General features: G+C 35.9%; 1 protein-coding gene and 1 non-coding gene across 2 annotated transcripts in view; both read right to left on the minus strand.

Moving 5' to 3' along the window:
- Nucleotides 1-1,691: 1,691 nt before the first annotated feature.
- LOC140171444 (myosin-IIIb-like) overlaps nucleotides 1,692-21,874 on the minus strand; it is a 70,716-nt gene continuing 50,533 nt past the window's right edge. Inside the window, 5 exon segments of the mRNA XM_072194705.1 lie at nucleotides 1,692-1,782; nucleotides 5,898-6,124; nucleotides 8,968-9,150; nucleotides 10,844-10,972; nucleotides 13,119-13,166. Of these exon segments, the coding sequence (XP_072050806.1) occupies nucleotides 5,906-6,124; nucleotides 8,968-9,150; nucleotides 10,844-10,972; nucleotides 13,119-13,166 (579 nt within the window). The 3' untranslated portion in view covers nucleotides 1,692-1,782; nucleotides 5,898-5,905.
- Nucleotides 11,278-11,351, minus strand: Trnam-cau (transfer RNA methionine (anticodon CAU)). The gene has a single exon. It is a non-coding gene; the product is annotated as a tRNA-Met (tRNA).

Consider the following 21,874-nt stretch of genomic DNA (forward strand, 5'->3'; position numbering starts at 1 on the left):
AATATAATTTTGAGTCTCTTAATTTGTGACAATGTTGTTTTATGAGAATTTGAAACAGATACATAAAGAGTTGGCTTTAAAAAGCATCTTGGCTTGAAAGATTGAAAGCAAAAGAAGAGGAACCCTGTTTTGATGACTTGCACAGTCCCCATGAAAAAAATTAGAACCCTTTAAGGGATCTGGAATGAGCGTTTAGACAGTATTTTTTGTGGGACATGAGAGCACATCAGACATATCGAATTGCATTCTGAATCTGAAGAATGTCTTTCTGATATCAAATAATTTTCATTTTTGAAATTCACGATATAATACAAATTTTATGACAAATTATTAAAATTTGATATTTTTCACATTTTTGATATATAACAGTCCATGAAGTAAATTTTATAAATCTAATGATATATTCTTAAAGTGTTATGTAGCTGGGAGGAAAAGCTGACGATCAATTGAAAATTTTGACCTTTCATATTGAAGATATGGATTTTTTCCCCAAAAGACCTAATTTTTTTGGGTGTTTTGGGGACAAAAATCCATATCTTCAATACGAAAGGTCAAAATTTTCAATTGATCATCGGCTTTTCATCCCACCTACATACACTTTAAGTATAAATCATCAGATTTATAAATTTTACTTTGAGTACTGTTAAATATCAAAAATATAAATTTTGAATCGTTTGCCATAAAATGTGTATTACATTGCGAATTTAAAAAATCAAAATTATTTGATATCAGAAGGACATTCTTCGTATTCAGAATGCAATTCGATATGTCTGATGTGCTCAAATGTCCCACAATAAATACTGTCCAAACGTTCATACCCCATCCCTTAAGCTGGTGTTTTTATTATACCATGTTTTTTGTCTTGTTTCAAAGGTATAACATGTACTAACTTCACATCTATACACAACACTGCTTGCTGGGATATAGGGAAACATGTGCATAAGAACATCAGTAGGCCTATGGACAAATTTGGTGCACAAGTATATAAGCCTGTAATTCACATATGATGATGAGTTTACAATGATGCCTATCATATTTAAATATCAAACAAGCATGTTTCACTTCCTCATTCAAATTTTGAATTAAGAATACAATAAATTTGAATTACATATTGCTATCATTGCTATTGATATGTTTCTATTCTTCAAGTTACGAAAATACAACCTTTTTTTGTACAGTAAAGAATTCTGCATGACAAAATATATTTCTATTGCATTAGATATGAATACCAATTGTTCAGAATATATTTATATATACAGCATTTTGAAGGAAACTAACATTCAAAATCCTTCAATAGGCCATCTAATAAGATGATGCAAAATTATGTACATAGTATATTTATCTGCATAGACAAGGTATCCTCTTCTTGCCTAATTCATTCCTTGATCTGGTTCATGTCCTTATTGCTTGAACTCACCATTACACGCACTGTGTATTTACATGATTTGTACAAATTTGTTATTCACATGGTGCACAAGTTGTTTCCATGATTGGTCACATGACATAATATCAATAACATGATTGGCTAACTATTTGGTCACATAAAACAACATCTGTATCATGGTTGGTGGTTGGTTGTTTCCATTATTGGTCATATGACGCAATGCCAATAACATGATTGGCTAACTAGTTAGTCACATGACACAACATGACTAGCATGATTGGTTAGAGATCAGTAGATTCAGTATGACTATCCCTCCAAGACTTTCTATCTTCTGGATTATACTTCTTGCTTCTCACCGCTGATGAACGTCTGATGTTGCCACTAGCACTGCCAATGGGCTGTCAAAAAAGGTTAAAGGCCAAGGGTTAATACAGAAAATGGTAGCAAGTACATGTATCATCTTGCAAACTAAATCATCTATAAAGATAGAATAGTTTAGGTTAGCAACTATTTTAAACTGTTGCAATTTGGTAGTTCCCAGCATCTTGCGAATGATAGTGCACATTGGCAAAAATTGCATTGATCATTTCATAGCCAGCGTGTAGAAGAATTCAAATATAACAGATATACTTTTGTAGGTCCTGTGGTTCTTGAGTTATGTTGTAAAGATGTTGGAAATATCATGGGGAGTGTGCATTTCAAATGGAATTGGCACATTAATCAACTCTTTTTGTTACTTATCCTCCCTCTGTGGAAACTGCCGGTTGAATCTTTCTCAGAGGGTGTATGAAATTCAAATAGAGCTGCCTAATGTGCAAATTCCATTTAAAATTCATACTCACCCTCCCCTGTGGTAGATATTTCCAAAATCTTCCACAGGGTAGTGTGAATTTTAAATGGAAGAGCCCATTCCATTAACACACAAATCATATCAATCAACCATGTGGGGTACTTCAAATTAGGATTGATTAACTAATAAGACTCTCAACCTACATACAAAGTCAAGTTACAGATATTGTCTTTACTACTGCCAACTTATGTCATAGCTAGATACCTGATGGTATCATTTGTAACAATTACTCTATAATTTTGTCTTCCTCTTTGGTTAAATGACCTCATAAAGGCTAACTGTCAAGTAAAACAGATGGCACATGTATTATCTACCCTTACCTGGGGGTACATTGAGGGACTTGATTTTCTAAATAAAATGGGTCCTTTACAATTTGACTCTTGTGTGAAAAGCTCCATATGTTACGTTAATAATACATGTTATGTCCAAGAATTTTTTTGTCTCTGGTCTGATGAAAATTAAAAATCTGATATACTTGTGTGATTTTTTGTAATTTTTTATTTTGTTTTTTAAAAGCTTAAAAACTTAAAAGCTCTTGAGCTGTCATCCAGATCTTTTTGGCGTCAGCATTTATCATATTTCAAATCCCCAATGTATATCAACATGTTGCTGATCAGTGTCCAACTCAATCTACAATGGATCATACTCCACATTTTCTGGCAGACATGACTTAGCCTCCCACAAAGGGAGTGTTAATTCCAATTAGAGTCACCTATTCAGGTAATCCCATTTGAAATTCACACTACCTGTGTGGGAGATTAAGGACATGTATGTATTCCTTAGGGGGTGTATGAATGTCAACTGGAATATCCCATGTAGATGTGACAAATTTTATTTTAGTCTCAAATGAATGTTTAAGCTTGTGAGTATTCTCATTTGACATTTCTTGTATTCTACATACATAGGTCTATGTAAAACAGTAAAACAAGTACCGGTAATTGAAAGTCATTCACACGGGTAATTTAACTGTGAAGAATATCTGAACATCAGGAATATGATCTAAATTGATGCACCTTACCAACATGCAGGCACCCCCACACCCACACCCTACTCCTATGTGTATACACTTGCAACCGAGGACACCAAACCACATGACTGAGTTTGTACAATCAAACTGTGGACACACATTTTGAGATGTTTTTGCCTTACTGTGGATGTACAATGTAGTGCAGAGTTGCTGGCCAGAGCTATATCGCTCATTCTACAAAATCTGGTGCCAATAGCCTTTTTTCCATTCTTTGGTCCACAAACACTTTGTCGAGCATTTAGGGCATCACATATGTTGTTTTTCTGGTAGAACTCAGCGAGATCTACACGGACATATATAGTTTTCCATACTTTAAAAGCTTTCTTCAGCCTGATTAACCCTTGCAAAGGCTAAAAAAACGCTAAAAATGCCTTTCCACTGCTCAAGTGTCACATCTAACCCTGAATATTTTCTTTGAACAAATGCGATTTCTTTACATATTTGTAGACTTGTCCAAGTCTTTAGGGTGTCCCCTCCCCCTCCCCAAAGTTATCAAAATACTATAGGCCTAAGCACATCCACAATATACTATTCCCATACTCATCCAGGCGGTCCTCTCTATTTATATCCACTCACTAATCTTAGCCACGCGACTTCCTAATTAGTTAAGATAATGTATACTCACACTTTAATGCCAAACCCCAGGGTCAGTGTTATGTTACAAACCAGAGCTATCATGATTTTGGTCCACAAACACTTTGTCGAGCGGCCTCATTGTGAGTGTCCGTGCCTTCGGCACGGACACTCACGTAGCGTGCCATCGGCACGCTGGCTTGAGACATAGTGACAGTGGTACTGCGGCCGTACGTAACGAGTAAGGGAATCGCCAATGACATGCGTGCCGACGGCACTATTTGATTTTTGCCTAGACTCTCCTCCCGACTATTTTTCTGGTATTACGTCCCAACTTCGGCGGAGACTAATTTTCTGCCTGTTTTTGCAATCATAGACCCTGGAAGATCTTCCAGGGTCTATGTTACAATTGACTAATTTTCTAGATTATCATGATTAGCCTACTCCAACTAATTTTCTGCCTTAAAAAATTCAATCGAGTGAGTGTCCGTGCCTTCGGCACGGACACTCACGTAGCGTGCCTTCGGCACGCTGGCTTGAGACATAGTGACAGTGGTACTGCGGCCGTGTACGAGTAAGGGAATCGCCAATGACATGCGTGCCTACGGCACTATTTGATTTTTGCCTAGACTCTCCTCCCGACTATTTTTCTGGTATTACGGCCCAACTTCGGCGGAGACTAATTTTCTGCCTGTTTTTGCAATCATAGACCCTGGAAGATCTTCCAGGGTCTATGTTACAATTGACTAATTTTCTAGATTATCATGATTAGCCTACTCCAACTCATTTTCTGCCTTAAAAAATTCAATACAGGGTCTATGAACTTATGGAGCATTTTTCTGACTTAGAAAATGTTTAGAGTCAAAGAAAGGACGAAGCCTTGAATCAAGGCTACATATTTGTTGCTTTTTAATTAGATAACGCACCATCATATTGTTTATCAACATTATTTTTTAGTGATTAAAACGTCTTTGTGTAATTCTAAAATAAATTGCACTTTCCACCAAAATGCTGTGAGCTACGTTACCCCTTTTTAACACACGTTATTGGAAAGAAGTAAAACAGAGGTATCAATGTAATTTGCGGTTTTTGAAAGGAAACACTCATAGGTTTTTAAAAGTCACAGTAAAAATCGTGACGCTGTAGCATTTTTGGCATAGAAATGTTGTAAACATTGAAATTTCGACCGACCATGTTAAGATTGGTGAGCTACATTACCAGGATTCTATAGTATGCACTTGTATTACATGTACTTCCTAATAATATGTGAAAGCTACCAGTGGTCGAACCCCATTTATATTAGAATTAACCAACATAACGTTCTAACGTTCTAACGTTCACAAATCACATTAAAAACATTAAAAACCAGTGAACTACGTTACTGTGAGCTATGTTACACACTCATTTACGCATCTTCAAAACTTCTATGAAATGGTGAAATCTGTTTTACATTTCACTTAAGTGATCTTTAATTTGCTTTTTATGACCTTGGATTGAGTAAAACCAGCCCATTTTGTAGTCGGTAACGTAGCTCACATTACATTGAGTTTTAGTGTTAAAAAACATCATGACTACCTGAAAGAAAAAATATGCAAGTGGTGTTGGCAATTTTTTACATCTGAAAGTAGTGATACATTTACTCTTAAAAAACACAAAAAGCAGGTCTTTTTGAACAACTTTTATTTTTTCAATTTTTATAGTGGATTGGCACCGGATTTTGTAGAATGAGCGATATAATGCATTCTTAGATCTAGAAACAGCAATCAAGTAATCAGAGCATCCACAGTTCCTGCATATCCACAGTTACAGAGAGAGTTCTTATGTGTGTCCTCTAATGCCGGTGTTTTCAAAATACACCCACTCACCCCCTCTACTCACATACAAATTGCACACCCCGTGGCACACACACACCATTATGCACAAATATATTCTTAGAAGTTATCATTTCAAACAGGTTTGCGTATAATATACCGCACATTCTAAAAGCAGTTTTGCAACAATATTTTCCATACACATTATACAGTGAGTTAGTGCACAGCAATACCACACATAGCAAAGCCTACCTAGCTATCTACTGACCATTACCAACTGGATGTGGTGGAAGAGGAGGAGGAGGTCTTGCCTCCATATCAGGCATGACATAAGAATAAGATGCATTACTAGGCAACCGTTGAGGCAGAGGTGGTGGTACATTTGACGGTCCATTATTTGTGCTGCCACCTGGTCCAGGTGTCATTGTCATGTATGTTTTTGCCGGGAGTGGTGGTGGTCCATCTGAGTTGATGGCCTGCTGAAAGCAAATGTTAGTGTCACAGCAAACCAAGATTTTGTGTGAAAAGCAAAGCATGATTATATGGCATATTATTATACAGTGTCTTAGCTAGTAACCCAGCCAGGACATTTGCTCATGTTTTAGAAAAAATTAAAACAGTATTGCAACTTTTCCATAAAAAATAAATTGGTATTTTTTCTCCACAAAATGTGTATGTCTGTCCCCTTTAATTTTGAGCTGAACAAATGAGGGGACACAAAAATAAATTACCATTTCATTCAATTGCTTATATCGCCATTGCATATCAGTCTGGCGAGTCAGCTCAATGTATTCTGAACATCCCATATATTAATGCATGGATATATAAATAATGTGCATAGCATAAACACACCTATAATAAATATTAATAATCTATATACCCATGGACGTCCATTTATATATCCATGATTCACATGAACAACAAGACACATTTTTTGTGTCACTTTAAAAAAATATTTTTGATGGGGGGAGCAGATGTACCTAACTGGAGCAAATTTCACGAAATTGTGTTTAATTTGGCCAAAACTCTGGGTCAAATGTTCTTCTTGGAGATACATCCCTACCCAAATCCAAGCTTGAGTACCCCCCCCCCCCTTTCCACCCGGAGGAAGCGCTTGTTTCTAACTAAGACACTGTATTCAAGAAACACTACAATGTACATGAAATAGCACTAAATTGTATGTTTATTCTCTGGCATGATGTATTGTGAAATGAGTCCGACTTAGTCAGACAGGTAGAAAAGTATAATCACATATTTTCCAAGTAAAGGACCTGAAGACAATATTCACATAAACTATAGACCTTTTTCATAATTGCCCACCTTTACGCCGTATATGGGGCGATATTTTTTCAATCACGTTTACCCCATCTACGGCGAAATTTGCCTCGCTTTTGACTTTTTTTTTTCATGTGGCAATTACGAAAAAGGTCTATAAGCCATACTCAAAAGATTAAATCATACCACAGAGGCTGCTTCGTAATTAGCTGAACTGTAACTTATGCCCATGCACTATATTAATTTGGTCTCACAAAATATGTCTAAACATCTTAGATATAGTAAAAAGAATAAGCATACAATGTCTTCAGATCTTTCACTGGGTGATTGAATGGGGTGCATGTGCATTGCTGATGTTGAGTATCCATCTTATATGTTTTCAGTAGCATGAGTTCCAATTCCTGTATGTAATATTTGTGCATGTTTTTGCAAAAAGATCCTGCTACCTTCCCAGCAAATTCTCTAAACATTTGCACTTTTAAAACTGTGATGAAAGTGGCAAAGTAAAGCAAAGCACCTAATGCATGTGCCATAAGCTGTGTTGTCAAATTAAATGTCTGACTTTGTCTTTCTTTGATTGCTTTTATGTTTTCCACTTGAATGGTATATAATTGTTCCTACATTATCAAAATCTGGGTGAAGTTTTGAAGTGTTTTGCCCCCCCCCCCCATAACAACTTTACAGCTTAATGGCAGCACATGCACATTGTACATATTGAAAGAGGTAAAATGCCTTGCCAATTAGCAAAACACACAAGAAGTAGCTAAATAAAATGCTGTAACTGAAACGACGCTACCCCAATAATATATACATATCTACAGATGATGTGACATTTGCTCGTAGCTGTTTGATGAGCTAGCACACACTTTGGGCTGGACTGATACCTTCACAATATAACATAATGATACTGTATTCCTGAGTTTAAAATAGTCTGGGGACTATGTTGTGGTCATGTGATTGGTTATCCATGCCAAAAAAGTTGAAAACATCTCAATTTAAAACTTGAAATGTCTCATCATCAGCTTTTATGTTCTTGTGATATCACTAAACACTCATGAAATTAGTTCTAACTATTGCAGAATGGCTAAACTGAAGTAAAAGAAATGATTACTTTGGCATGACTTGAAATTGCCAAAAATATCACACTTGGAAACTTATTGTAACTACCTAATAAATATTGATGAGGTAATTACGATGGATACTTGAATTGGCCAATAAGAAGTAATGACCAAGTGATGTAGTGATTACTATAATGAAAGACAGAGGTAAAAAGAGTAGTTCACGTCTAACATTCTGACAAGTAGACAGAAAATGCCATACTGCACAGGTCGGCAACCAATCACAGCACGCCTTTGCCCTGACGTCAGATGCAATTTAGTCTTTTTATCTCTGTCTTTCACTATAATGACAAAACTTGCACAAAATTGCAATATACACAGTGACAGGTAAACAACTCAAACATATGTACACAAACATTGAATTTAATTTTGAATGTATTAATTTGAAGGCTTATGTAATCAGAACATCATAGGCTGGTTTGATGCAAAGACCAGGGGGTGGGGGGCACTCAGATAGGTTAGTGTACACATGCATGACTAATTGTTTTCTTCAAAACACAACCTGAATGAGTTTTACATCTCTAGCAATAATACCTATTAAACAAGAAAATATTGCACACATTTTTTATCAAGGCAATAAATAAACCATAAATAATAAGTTAATCAATTTTTTTCTCTTAAAATCAGTGTTTTGTAACCATAAATGAGTCGTGTGAGTTTCTTGACTGGACAAACAAATGAACACCCCCTTTTCACTAATTTCTGTGGTCCACATGTGTATTGAGCATTTCAGAAATGCACTGCATTTACCATATGATTTACAGAAGATCCGTAACTAAATCTTTTCTTTGCAAAGTCTCTTTAAGCCTTCAGGAAGTTTAACATCAGTATTAAATTCACTGTTTGGTGAATCAAAATTTAGAAAATAACCAAAATCACTAAACAATCAAATAAAATATTCTATTACTGTAAAAAATATTTAGTCTTACTGATGTTTCATTGCCATTCTGGTCCGGACTAAGATAACTTCCTGGTCTGGTAGGCGGCGGTCTAATGGGTCTACCGCCTGAATTCCGTTTTCCATGTGGTGATTTGGACCGGGATCGTGACCCCTGAGGAGTAGGTGAGGTTGGTGAAGGTGGGGCCAAGTTGTTATTTTGTCCCCTTTGTGGCTGTGAAATATAAAAATGAGAGAAAAACATGAAGAAAAAGACAGAAATCAGTTGAAATTTTCACGTCTCTTGTGTGTGTTTTTCTTCTTTTGGAATGAAGATAGAATCTAAATTAAGCTATATGTAAGAAAATCATAGGGTGCTGTAATTATGAAGGTGATTTTGTATCAATTGGGTTATTCCAGTCAAAATGCATACACTCATGTGAAAGGAAGTCCATGGGTGTGTCTTTCTTAATGTGATGTGATCAAGCAAATTCAGTCAAAGCCAGAAATATTGATTTCCTGATATAGACAGACAAAGGAAAAAGTTTTCTTTTGTTGTCTATTGTTTTAGCAACATTTCAACTGTTCATATCTTTGGAACTAACTGTTTGATTTCAATGGCATTTGCTGCAAAATGTACCTTTGCAAATACTTTATACAATCCTGTCAAAAACTGAAAATTGAATATGCCCGACTTCAGACTGATTTTGTTTGATCACATCACTTATTAAAAATGACAGGAACAATTTTAGGATCTGGTATGCCACACCTGTCATACACTCTCTAATTATTTTGTGAACACTGCATAATCACGGAATAAAGTGCAGCTTGTGTATGGCATACTGTAAAGCCTAGCCTTACTTTTCACACTAGAATCAAAATTGAGTGGCCCAGTATAAAAACGGCCCATGGCACATTTTTCGTCATTGGGAGAAATCGGCACTGTAAATGTACGAATGTTCAATAAAATACATAAGAAATTTGATGCTTAAAAGATTAAATTGACAACATTCCCGAATTACATTCATGATGTGTTATGTTTGTATGGATGACCTTTGCTGACCTTTGACATTTTTCAACAGCGCCCTCTATTTTTTAAAAATGTGCCATGGGCCGTTTTTATACTAGGCCACTCAATTGTGTTCAGAATTTCACACAAGAGTGTGTGATGACAGCTTACAATGTCAAGACAAATTTAAGCCCAGTAGTGGGATAGGGAGGGACAGGGGTGTATTTAGGAAATCCATGGTAATTGGTTTTGTTGATTCTTATTCTGTTCACAGGATGCAAAGCTTATACACTGCTGAGTGGGAAACGTCTGCCGGTATAGTGTTGAGTAAATAAAGAGATTTTCACCAATTCAGTCCCTTCATTTTTCTTTCAATCTACAGCAGCTGTTGGAAATGTTGAAATATTTTCCTTAAAATTACTTCCTAATCTTTGAAGCTAAAATTTCCTTTTGCTTCAAATTGTGAAAATATCTTTATGCACTTTCTCTGTCTTTGTCAGGCACTTCATAATACATATGGTGCAGGATTGAGCAACTGTGAATCAACAAATTGCTAAAATTTCCTTTTGCTTCAAATTGTGAAAATATCTTTATGCAAAATTATTTGTGTATTCAGTATAGAGGAATGTTGATTTGTATAGCATCTTTTGTATGACTTGAGATCAACAATGTAAGAGAGTCACAAGGCTTGTGGTTCGATAGTTGTCGAGTTATAGGGAAAGAAAGTTTCCTCTATTTATTCTAGGTTTTTTCCCTCCTTGTCCTTTTTTTTTTATTTATCATAATTTTTAACAAAATCATCTGTGCAGTCTGAAAATAACTGAAAACTAAGAGGAAAAAACTTATACTGCATTGCATTTTCAAGTACCTCCAGTGAGACCAGACGTACATATCTTCTTCATTTTTTGCCTAAGCTTACCTTTGGTGGTGCGTTGATTTGTGGCGCTTGTTGCATGACTCGTGAACGGCGTGCCGAGTGAGTTGCCATAATCTTGGCCTGGTCTTTGTCGTCTTCTACAAGTTCTGCATAGTCACACTCATCAGTCTCCTGTGTAATAATATGGATGAAATAATTCAAATTAAGATTATGCTGGCTGCTTTGATAAACCACGTTCTTAAATTTGATCAAGATTCATGAAAATGGTGGACAATAGCGTGCAGAAACAACCACATGAGAGAAATGCATATCTGTTGAATGTCACCTTTGTTGTAAAGAACAAAACGTAATAGGATTTTAACAAGTAAATTTTAACAATTATGAAAAACAGTGGCTTTTTTCGACAGGAATAAGCAAACTATGATGCAATTTTATCAGTTTCGCCATCAAGCAATGATTAAAGGAGATAGGAAAAGTGATCCCGCCCGGGAATTGAACCCAGGCCCTCTGGTTTATGAGACCAGTGCCTTAACCACTTGGCCACGGGAGCTTCATGATTAGGCAGACTAGGAATTCAACCTATAAGTGGTCACTTAACCCTACCTCCTAAGGTCCTGGGTTCAATTCCCGGGTGGGATCACTTTTCCTATTTCCTCCTTTAATCATTGCTCGACAGCGAAACTGATAAAATTGCATCATAGTTAGTCTAACATTGCCACTTTATAAATGCAAGTGCCTAACCAATGGAGACATCCATATGATCATTACCTCGATCATCCAATGTTTATGCAGTGTCAATTGTTTTCCATATACTTGATCAAAATCAATTAAACACATAACTTTATATGAAATATCGCTCATCCCAACCTGGTTTAAGATCTAAATTACTGATTCCACATGCATGGTTTTCATTTGAATGGCCTGGTTTATAAGATGAAATAAATACCTTGTTGCCAGTAATTTATTTTCCCTCATAAGAACATTAAAGTAGACATATTGAGCTAACAAAATCAACCATTCTACAATATTTACTCAATGGGCTAGAGGGTCACGATTACAGCGATAATCCGAGAATCGATTCTCGCAAAGATTCTTGTAAACAGATTTGCATCAATCAAAGTCGATTCTCGCAAACGTTAGCAGTTTACACAGAAGTTGATTTGCAAGAATCTAATGATTCTCGCAAATTTATTCTGCAAGAAGCAAGATTGATTCTCGCACTGCGAAACAAAATTCTGACCCTGTGCTATTAAGAGCTGAAATCCACATTTTAGAATAGCCTTAATTTGACTTCATTATACATGTATGTTGCACTCATAATTTAACATTAATATGTGAAAAGTGTAAGTGGAGCCACTGTAAAACAAAATTTGTTAACAAATTATATAACTCAAAATTTGTGAATGTCCCTTTAACCAGTCCAACTGCAAATTTGCTGAAGCCCTTTGGTTTATCACAGATACCCACTGTGAAGTCTTCTATAACTATCAACAGAAATGCATTTCTTGAATCAAAAAAAAAAATTACACAGAAAAATAACGCATGCTCAATTAGCTTTCAGTTCCTGTTTGCAAACCAAGGCATGATTAACCTCCCAATAATTCTCGCATTTCACAATACAATGTGCCGCCAACAGTTGCTCTTGCTAGTCCAATTTTTGACCTCCAGCGTCGACATCGCCTTACTAGCCACCATTGGATTTTTATGCGAGTGTGATATTAATGCTGAAAACAGCTCCACCAAGGATTCTGTGTGATCAATAGATCGAAAATGGATCTAATACAATTATTGTAAACTGCTGTTTAGTGTGCATTTGTGTGTAACATAATTATATTGACATTTAAACACATAATGTTCCTGTGTTACGGCTTATTTGTGACAACTGAATGAGAAATTATGTCCGAGTGCTTGGTGATATCTACTTCCGGGTCTGGCTTGTCGATCAATTTTCCCACAATTCAATGCGATATGATGACTGTCGCATTTAAACCGAATGGGGGCACATAGATAGCGAAATGCAAGAATTATACATCCCTGCAGAACTGAAATTTGTTTCAGCAGGGATGGAAGTCTGGGTATGGAAGACAACATACCGTAAAAATCTGATAGTTAGCATTGTGCTTTACTACCGAGAGATTATAAAACATGCAAACATGAAGAGCCCCATCCACAAAAGTGTAAAGGGTTTGGACAAATCATCAATACACATAGTTCTATACGAACAAGTAAACCTGCAAATTTGTGTCTCAACCCCATTAGCTCAGTTGGTAAAGCGCGAGACTTTGGTACAATTTCATGTTTTCAAAAGCAATCTTACCTGACCACATGGTGTTTTCAACACATCACCAAAAGGAGATATAGGTTCCTGATACAACAATAAAAGACACAGAAACATACATATTAGTTATAGTTAACAGTTTCGATAAATGGGACCGTCCACCACGAACCTCTCGTAAAGTTTGCCCCAGTCAATGTGGTTTTATTTCATATTTACAAAGTATGTCTTTATAAAAGCTTTAAAATAATATATCATTTGACTTCAAATTATAATCTGAATTTTTTAAATTTTCTTTCAACCTATAGCCTACATAAAATGGTGTTCTTTTAAATTATACACAAGTCTATGCCATCATATCATTTTATTCTTTTAAAAGCCCATCATGTTAACAAAATTGTCAAAAGTTTCAAAATTTGAAAAGACTAGCATCATCTTAAACCAATGGAATTGATCAAGATAATCTTGAAACCATGGCCCCCGGCCATAGCCACAACCTCCATCAATATTAAATTATGTCATGAATAATGATCTATGATGATATCAATTTAATCAAATAATTCAATTAGTTGCATTAGAATGAAGGAAAGAAGTTATAGTTAGCATGATGACTATTTTGATGATTATTAATTAAAAACATGTATGGTAGTTAATTCATGAAGGACATATACATAAACGTTCCTTGCTGTGGGAAACAAGAAGGTCACATGGACCACTGGATATCTGATGTAGAGAGGTGGGAGCTTAGTATAGACCACTTGACATCATTGTTTATCAACAAAGGCGAGGGACTGGTCTATCGATATGCTTGAATGATGCACATATGATCCTCAATCACAACAATAAAAACAAACATATTTGCATGCAGGTCAAATGTTATTGGTTATAATCACTTAATTTCAATATTCCATGCATTCATGCATTTTTAGTATTACTAAACACATACTAATCTAAATATAAGTACAAAATGTCTTAAAACATCAATGCAGAAATGTTGATTTTTACAAATGAGCAATTCTGGTAGAATTTGAAAAATACATTTACCAATCAAATAAATATTTAATTAATTTTATAATCACTCTATAACAATCTGTGAAATACCAAACAAGAAAACTTTAAGATTGAGCAAAATCTCTACATATACAAAAAAACATTATTTAATAAACTCCTACAATACAAAATATGCCATGATAATTGGATTGATCAGTCAACAGATTTTTAGCAGGCTTCAAAGTTGGAAAAAAGTATACAAGCTACATGTATTTTACTCCAACTCCTCCGAACTGATAGATTCAGAACTGATTCTCCTGGGGGAGTGGGTACTCAATACAAATAACCATACAGGTATGTACCACAAGTATGATCCAATTTCAGATTCTAGGAGGCATATGTATACACAAACCACCCCCCATTTTCTTTGGGAGAAAGAATTATGACACATGTAGGGGTGTCATAATTTGTATACACTAAAGTAAGGTATCATAAAGCTGTACCCACTGGAATAGACAGCCATCACATTTTCAAATATTTCACATTTCATAGACACTGAATGAGCATAAATGTCATTTGATTTAAGGTCAAATTAGCATGAAAAATTCAAAATTTTTGCAAAAGGACATATCTGTCATGTCTAAATATGACCAATTTTACACCATTCAAAGTAAAAGGTATTTGGCAGATGAGCATATCCAGACATCTTTAACCCTGAAAGGGGGACATATGTCCATAATAAGTTCATTTTACAGACAACTCAGAGGTTGAAGCACCCAAACCGCCCCTGGGTACATCACTGACTGATGTGTCATCATGTAATGATTGGTCAATAGTTAAGTGTCCATTGCAGTCTATACCTGTGTCATATATCTTGTCATCAGAGAAGATATTGTACCTTTCCCAGAATCCTTTGCAACATGATGCATCACTTTTTTACAGCAGATGACACTTCTATTAATTTGTACAGGTTCCCTTAGTTTTCATGTTGAGACTGGTCGATAGTCAAGAAATAAACATATTCTGCAAGATCTGGATGTGCTCTGTTCATTGAGGTACTTTTTGTCACTATCGACCCATGTTGCACTAGATAACAAATCAGCGCAGCAAATTAAAATGGGAGAAATGCATTATGGGAAGTCTTCTCTGGCTTGTCATATAACAAACAGGATTCATCTCTTGTTAATTGCTTTACAGGTTGTTATACAAAGGCTTATTATTGAAAACTACATGTATAAGGTCTGTCTACAGGTGAACTATAAGTCACTTTGATGGGCCTGGATAGAATCTACACTGGACACATGAGTCCTGCTTAGTTTCAAGAAGCAACTGCTTACTGTTTTTTTGGGTCTGGCGATGAAACTTTCCTACAAAATTGAAAAAATGTAGCCTATTTTGTTTTACACATCAGATCCAATTTACATATCATGTTCAGTCACAATAGCTCATTATGTTAGAAAAGATGCAGTTTAAAAATTGCACTTAAGTCCAATCAATTCTCACAATCACAAAGCATAAAGTTTAATACAGAATGCAATCCAAATTTTGCATCCTCTCTGGAAGTTGAATGGACCAAAGTGCAACTTTCATAAATGTGTGCTATTGTAAATTTGACCAGGTTTGTAACTAAACAGGCTACCAATAACATTCTGATTTTGCAATTTCATAAAAACCTTTTGATTAAAAAAAAAAAGCATTAGGGGAAAACTAAAGCTTGTGGACAATTTAGATGATGATAACATAATCCTGACCATCAGTGGCTAGTAACAAATGTTGTTGATGGGAAGTAAAATGGTAAAATTACAAGCCTGACTGGCTGTTAGCAATCTAGCCTTTTCAGTAAGACTATAAGTACTAGTATATTGCATATGTAAAGTTCCTGTTGGGCTGGCAACCTGTATTGGTTACCTGCCTGACTGGCCAAGTACCAAGAAATAGTTCAGACACACCCCTGGTTGGAGGGCATAAACATCCTGGATAAAAATAATAATATGTCCAGCTGGTGTAATTATCTTAATACCAACCTTCCTTCTTTCTAGGAACTTGTCTGACTGGAGCTACATTTTTGTTCAAATCAATTAGGGGATGGTTATATGTCAAGGGTACTACATGTTTGCGATAAAACATTATAATAAAAAAGTTATGTTTGTTAGCGGATTTTGTCTGTACACCTTTTTTAACATAAATCAGATCTAGGCATTGACAGTTTAAATCATGGCAATAACGCTGACAAATTTCAACCAGGTCAAGTTATGTGGGGGAAGGGGTTAGGGATAGCTAAGAGCACTCACACATGAGCAGGCAAATTGCGTGCTATCCTGATCGGGAACAACTGTAACAAGGTCTCTATCATGGGTCATCTGCCCACCTTTTACAGATGAGCTACAGTGAAAGGCAATTTTGATTTGATTTATTCATTGGTCTAGCTGAGATTTAGAGCCAGGTTTGTTTCCTTACACAAAAGCTTTGTCATCAATGTTAACCTCTATCTTACAGACAATACCGTAAAATTCCGTCTACAAGCATATATATGCCTCTAAACAAGGTTTTTTTGACACAAGAGACAAGAGGCAGACACTCTCAACAAAAAACGTTATTTGGAGTTTGAACAACTATATTACTGATAAAGGCGGCTGTACAAACATGTATATTTGTAAGACCAATCTATTGCAATGTTTTTGAGAAGGGTATTGGCCTTTCATATCTTTCGTTAAGAAAAACCCTCGTTTAGAGGCATATATACTTCTAGACGGAATTCTACGGTATATGTGCTCCAACGTCTGCAATTCCAAGAACCTAAGCTAGTCAAGGTATGTCTGTCTGTCGTTCTGTCTGTCTACCATCATGCAACTACCTATTGTAAGTCAATCCTCAAGGTTTAGATGCATCTTAATTCATCCAACATGATATTGTTAAGTCGTATTTGTTGATTCCCAGGGATGCTATGGAGCTATGCTGATGTATGTCGTGTTGTCTGGATGTTGCTCTGTGTGTCTGTCTGTCTGTCCATCTACAAGGCATGCAACCAGCTGCCTAAAATCAATCTTTAAAGTTAAGACACATCTTTAGAGGCATCATTATAATCCAACATGAGAGTGGGAATTCATATCTGTAGATTCCCAGAATATTGGGGTTTTATCAAGACATGATGTTAGTTTTCTGATAGTAGATCAGTCTGGCTGATTACATACATTATGGCTGAACATAGCTGTGTTACAAATTAAACACTATAGGTAAATTACTAATTTCATGTTCATCATGGAACTCTCGGTACGCCAGCTGAAACATTCTCAGACCTGACCTATCGTGTTTTTGCAATAACACACATTCCCATCAGCCTCCTATGCTATACGCCACATGATCGCAGCAGGAAAGTTCTACAATAAACACAAATTAAATAATTTTCCTATAATGTTCAAAAGGTATACAGGGTTCAGTTCTGTGAAGGGTTCAGTTCTTAGATTGTGTTTTCTCACTTTTCTGTCAAGACACATTTATGTTAATTTTTTACAGTTGAACATGAAGGTTATTTGCAAGATACTTACCAAAAGTTTCCTAAAACACAATTCTTTTACAATGCAATGTGAGCAACAATGACATGACACTTTCCCTGCTTCACATAATCCTAGACCCACTTCCAGTTAACCCGTCTGGGGTTCCTTAGTTTGTCTGTTTGAGCACAAAGTCACATTGCAGCTAGACCCTAGATTTTGATAGGATTTATTTATTTTTCAAATCTCAAAAGTTAAAACATTGCTCTGGAGGCAAATTGTGACTAGTCAAATCTGCAGGTACACAAATGACAAGGATGTTGCCATACTCAAAGGATGTATACAATCTTCATTTCACTACTGTAATACTTTCTTTTACCATGGCTAAGTTTCTTAGACTATAGGTAGAAATATATGCTTCTGACTTTACACGTCTGTGAATGTTTGCCAACAGGCGCACAATATAAATCTTAAAGGTGTGTGACCATATCGACAGCCTCATCATCCCATTCTACCTCATCAAACTTCAGATTTTGATAGGAGAAAGCTCATCTTTTTCTCACTATCCCAGTAAATTTAATGCCTGAGATGTTTCATTTAGATGGTGTGAATAAAAAACATGGTAACAAGTTGTAGCCCCCACTAGAAATATGTATTACCCCATGGGGCTTTGCTTGTCATATCAAAATTGCTTGAGCAACAATACTCACAAATTTAGAAACAGGTTGTTTCAAATAGTAAGCCTCAATGTAAAGCTGAATATTTATATTACATCGCTGAGCTAATAGTGATTGGTTTTAAGCCAATGAGGTTTTGTTGCATTGGGAAAACACTCTACCTCATTGGTAAAATACCAATCGCTCAGAGATGGAGTATAAGTTCAGCTTGAAAAGACAAGACCAAATATGCACATATTGAACCACCCACCTTTAATGGTAAAGGTGAAAAGGTGGTATCATCTTATATTGATATTGTGTAATCATAACTTGTTCAAGGAGGTCAATGCCTCAACATGACTTACAAAACTAGTTTACAAGTGCAATTCTTAAAACTTACAAAACATTATGCAATTCATTGGGTTCCTGTGATATGAGACAATGTCAGGTAATTCCATTAAAAATCTGGGATTTACTTTTAAGGTAACTTTTCTTTTTAGAAATGTTAAAGAATGAAAATAAATATATAGCTTATATCCTGCCAAGCACTTATAATCTCATATAATATGAGATACCATTATTTTTGACAAAGAAAATAACTATATGTCTTGTGACTCGTTGTTCCATTTATAAGGTATCAACCTTGTACAATGAATTGAACAGCTGCTACATAAAAATATTATCTTAAATTCTCTAAATAATTATGTTATGTGGGATATACAATCAACATGAAAGGCATGCAAATTCTACACTACATACATGTACATGTACATCATGCACAAAACTCATGCAATGACATAAACCCATGCAAAATCTTAGAGATACATACTGTATATAACATCCCACATAAAGAGTATGCATGATGGACTGTTTGAATTAAAGAAAAAGAAATATAATAATTGCATATGGACAAGAGAGGATACACATTATATTAACACTTAGTATTAGGATTCCACATACAGGCTAAAAAACCTATGACTGCAACCTTTGACATTCTAGAGTCTGCAAGCTTCCAAAGAGGAACAGTGCTCTCTTTCCGGTAAACTGATTGGCTGATTACGCATCAAACTTTCGTTTGGCACAAAGCTGTGCTCACAAATCCTGGTTTCTGTTGGACATTAACAGGTATAGCGTGTGTTGGTCATCATAGCAAAGGAGCCATGTTCTCCTTTGCAAGCTAGTGTACATAAATACAGAAACTACAATGTATATGTGAATGAGCTTAAACTGGACCAAATTAGTGGACAATGTCCACTGGACATATATATACTCTGTCCTGGTTCAAGACAAAGCCCTCATATTTGCTGTAACTCATAACTATATAGAGTCCACACATTTCCCCTAAATACTTTTTGAAATACATCGAAAAATATTTGACAAAATGCAAACGTGTATAAAGGTATGGGTAGCGATGTTGTTTTTACATATGGGCCAAATTATAGCATCACACATCATTGCGTTCAGTCACAATGGTTCATTATGTAAAAAAAGAGACCGTTTTAAACAGTGTTAAAAGTTGCATCTGAGTCCATAGGAGTCAGCTCTCAAACAATACAGTAGGCCAGGTCTATTCATGTGTTTGTTAAAGAAAACCCGACTGCTATGGACTCAGGTGCAACTTTTAAAACGGCCTCTTTTCTTACACAATTAACCATTATGACTGAACGCAATGACGTGCAGACGCTCTAATTTGGCCCACATGTGTAAAACAAATAGGGCTATCGACACATATCTTTTACATTTGAAAAATATTTTTGACTTTTTCTCAAGGGGGAACTTATAAGTTGTGGACCGTATATTTAATTGCGACTACTACAAATGCAACTGTCCAATGACAACATTTCAAAATTGAGTTCAGTGACCTTTTAAGTAACCAGGTCAAGGTTATTGCTCTGATGATAAATCAGAAGAAAACACCACCATGTCTAGTGACGTATTAAAATGAATAAGTCATCCAAAGTCTGTAGTCTTGTTTCAGACATGGCCATAGGCAATACCTGATAACATGAAAAAGACTTCAAATGCCTTCATATTGTTCAGTTATCATGATTCACACCTTTTCTTGAATCTAAACCTAATTAACCCTGCTCCTTTTCACATTCCTAGCACAAGGTTATAAATGTTAGATGATGTATGTATACTCGCATAGAATCAAACATAGGTCCAGAAGCTGAAACTAACCTGCACCCGAAGTGGCATATATGTGAGTCTTTTCATGGGGGTGTATTTCTTATGCCACATTTTAATCTCCTAACCTTTTTTGATCCTAACCCTATCTCTTATAACAGCCCTCAATCTATCCTTACCCAAGTCCCAGAGGAGGCACAGAGTGTTCCCCATTGGGTGCAGGTGGGTAGTCATCAAGCATGACCTGGGGCACAATTTATGTAAAGTACAATTTGTATAATTATTGTATGGTTGGCACATGCATGCTCTATGAATGAAAGTTTTAAGTTTGGACTTAATTGATGTGTGCAACAAAATCAGCAAATTTTCACCTATTCCAGTAGCTGGATGTCTAGGACACTTTGTCCCCTTTGCACATAATTTTGGGTGCACACATAGCAACCAGGTCTGAAGAGGGGATATCCAACCACACTGCATATGCGCATGCACAGGTTGTTTGACGTTTGCCTCTTTTGTGTGACGTCAGCTTTGAGCTTAGAACTGAAAACCATTAAAAATGCATGTAAATGGGCAATGCAATAAATAATGAGCCCAGGGAGAGGGTAAAATGGAGGGGGAGGATTTATGGGGGACTTTTCAATAATATAATCTCAAATGGCAAGAGTATGAAACAACAAAGGTATAGCAACACAGGACAAAGCTTCACCACAAGACCCTGGACTTTGACTCAGCAAAAGCATCACACATAGGAATCACCTGTCACTCATATATCAGTCACAGTCACCCTATAGGTGACATGGTCTATAGGAAATGTACTAGTTGAACTCAACAGGGAACCCTGACTCTCAGGTGACAAAGCCAATGTTATTGTTCTCATCATATATCTGCAGATAAATGTTATGTCTAGAGTCTAGTGATGTCATACAATGATGTCATCATAAAACCTGGATTAGTCTTCAATACATGAAAATTTTGTATAGTATTGGGCAGTCGTTTTTCCCCTCTCTATCTCAAGTTTCTGCAAACCAACTCAACCATTTTAAACCTGGAATGAGGGCCAATATGTCATCTTTTTTATCACATTGTTGGCTGTATTTTTTATACCAATGGTTGAATATTTTATGAGATTTTGACATTTTAGCCAAGCAATAGCAATTTGTTTTTTCAATTTTGTTATTAAAAGAAATGCTGATCCTAGATTGTATAAAAATCAGATCGGTAGAGTATATGTGACATAATCTGATCCACTAAAGCTAACGTCAGAAATTTGGAAAATCGAGTTACTACCATTAATATCTTGCCCAGTACCTAAGCTTGCTGATGTTGAATCCCCAGGTCTCTAGAACCAACTCGTATAGTACAAGTGACAGGTTTGGACTAACATTTAACCTTATTTTCCTGAACCTGGAGGGTATAAGCTAGCAAGTGTCAAGATAACACTAAAATATGCCAATATTACAATTTACTGCATATTTCCTGAAAAGAATTGAAATCCCTGGTTTCAGTCCAACCACAATAATCATAACAACAGAGG

The sequence above is a fragment of the Amphiura filiformis genome, chromosome 15 (genome assembly GCF_039555335.1).
Source record: "Amphiura filiformis chromosome 15, Afil_fr2py, whole genome shotgun sequence".
NCBI lineage: Eukaryota > Metazoa > Echinodermata > Ophiuroidea > Amphilepidida > Amphiuridae > Amphiura > Amphiura filiformis.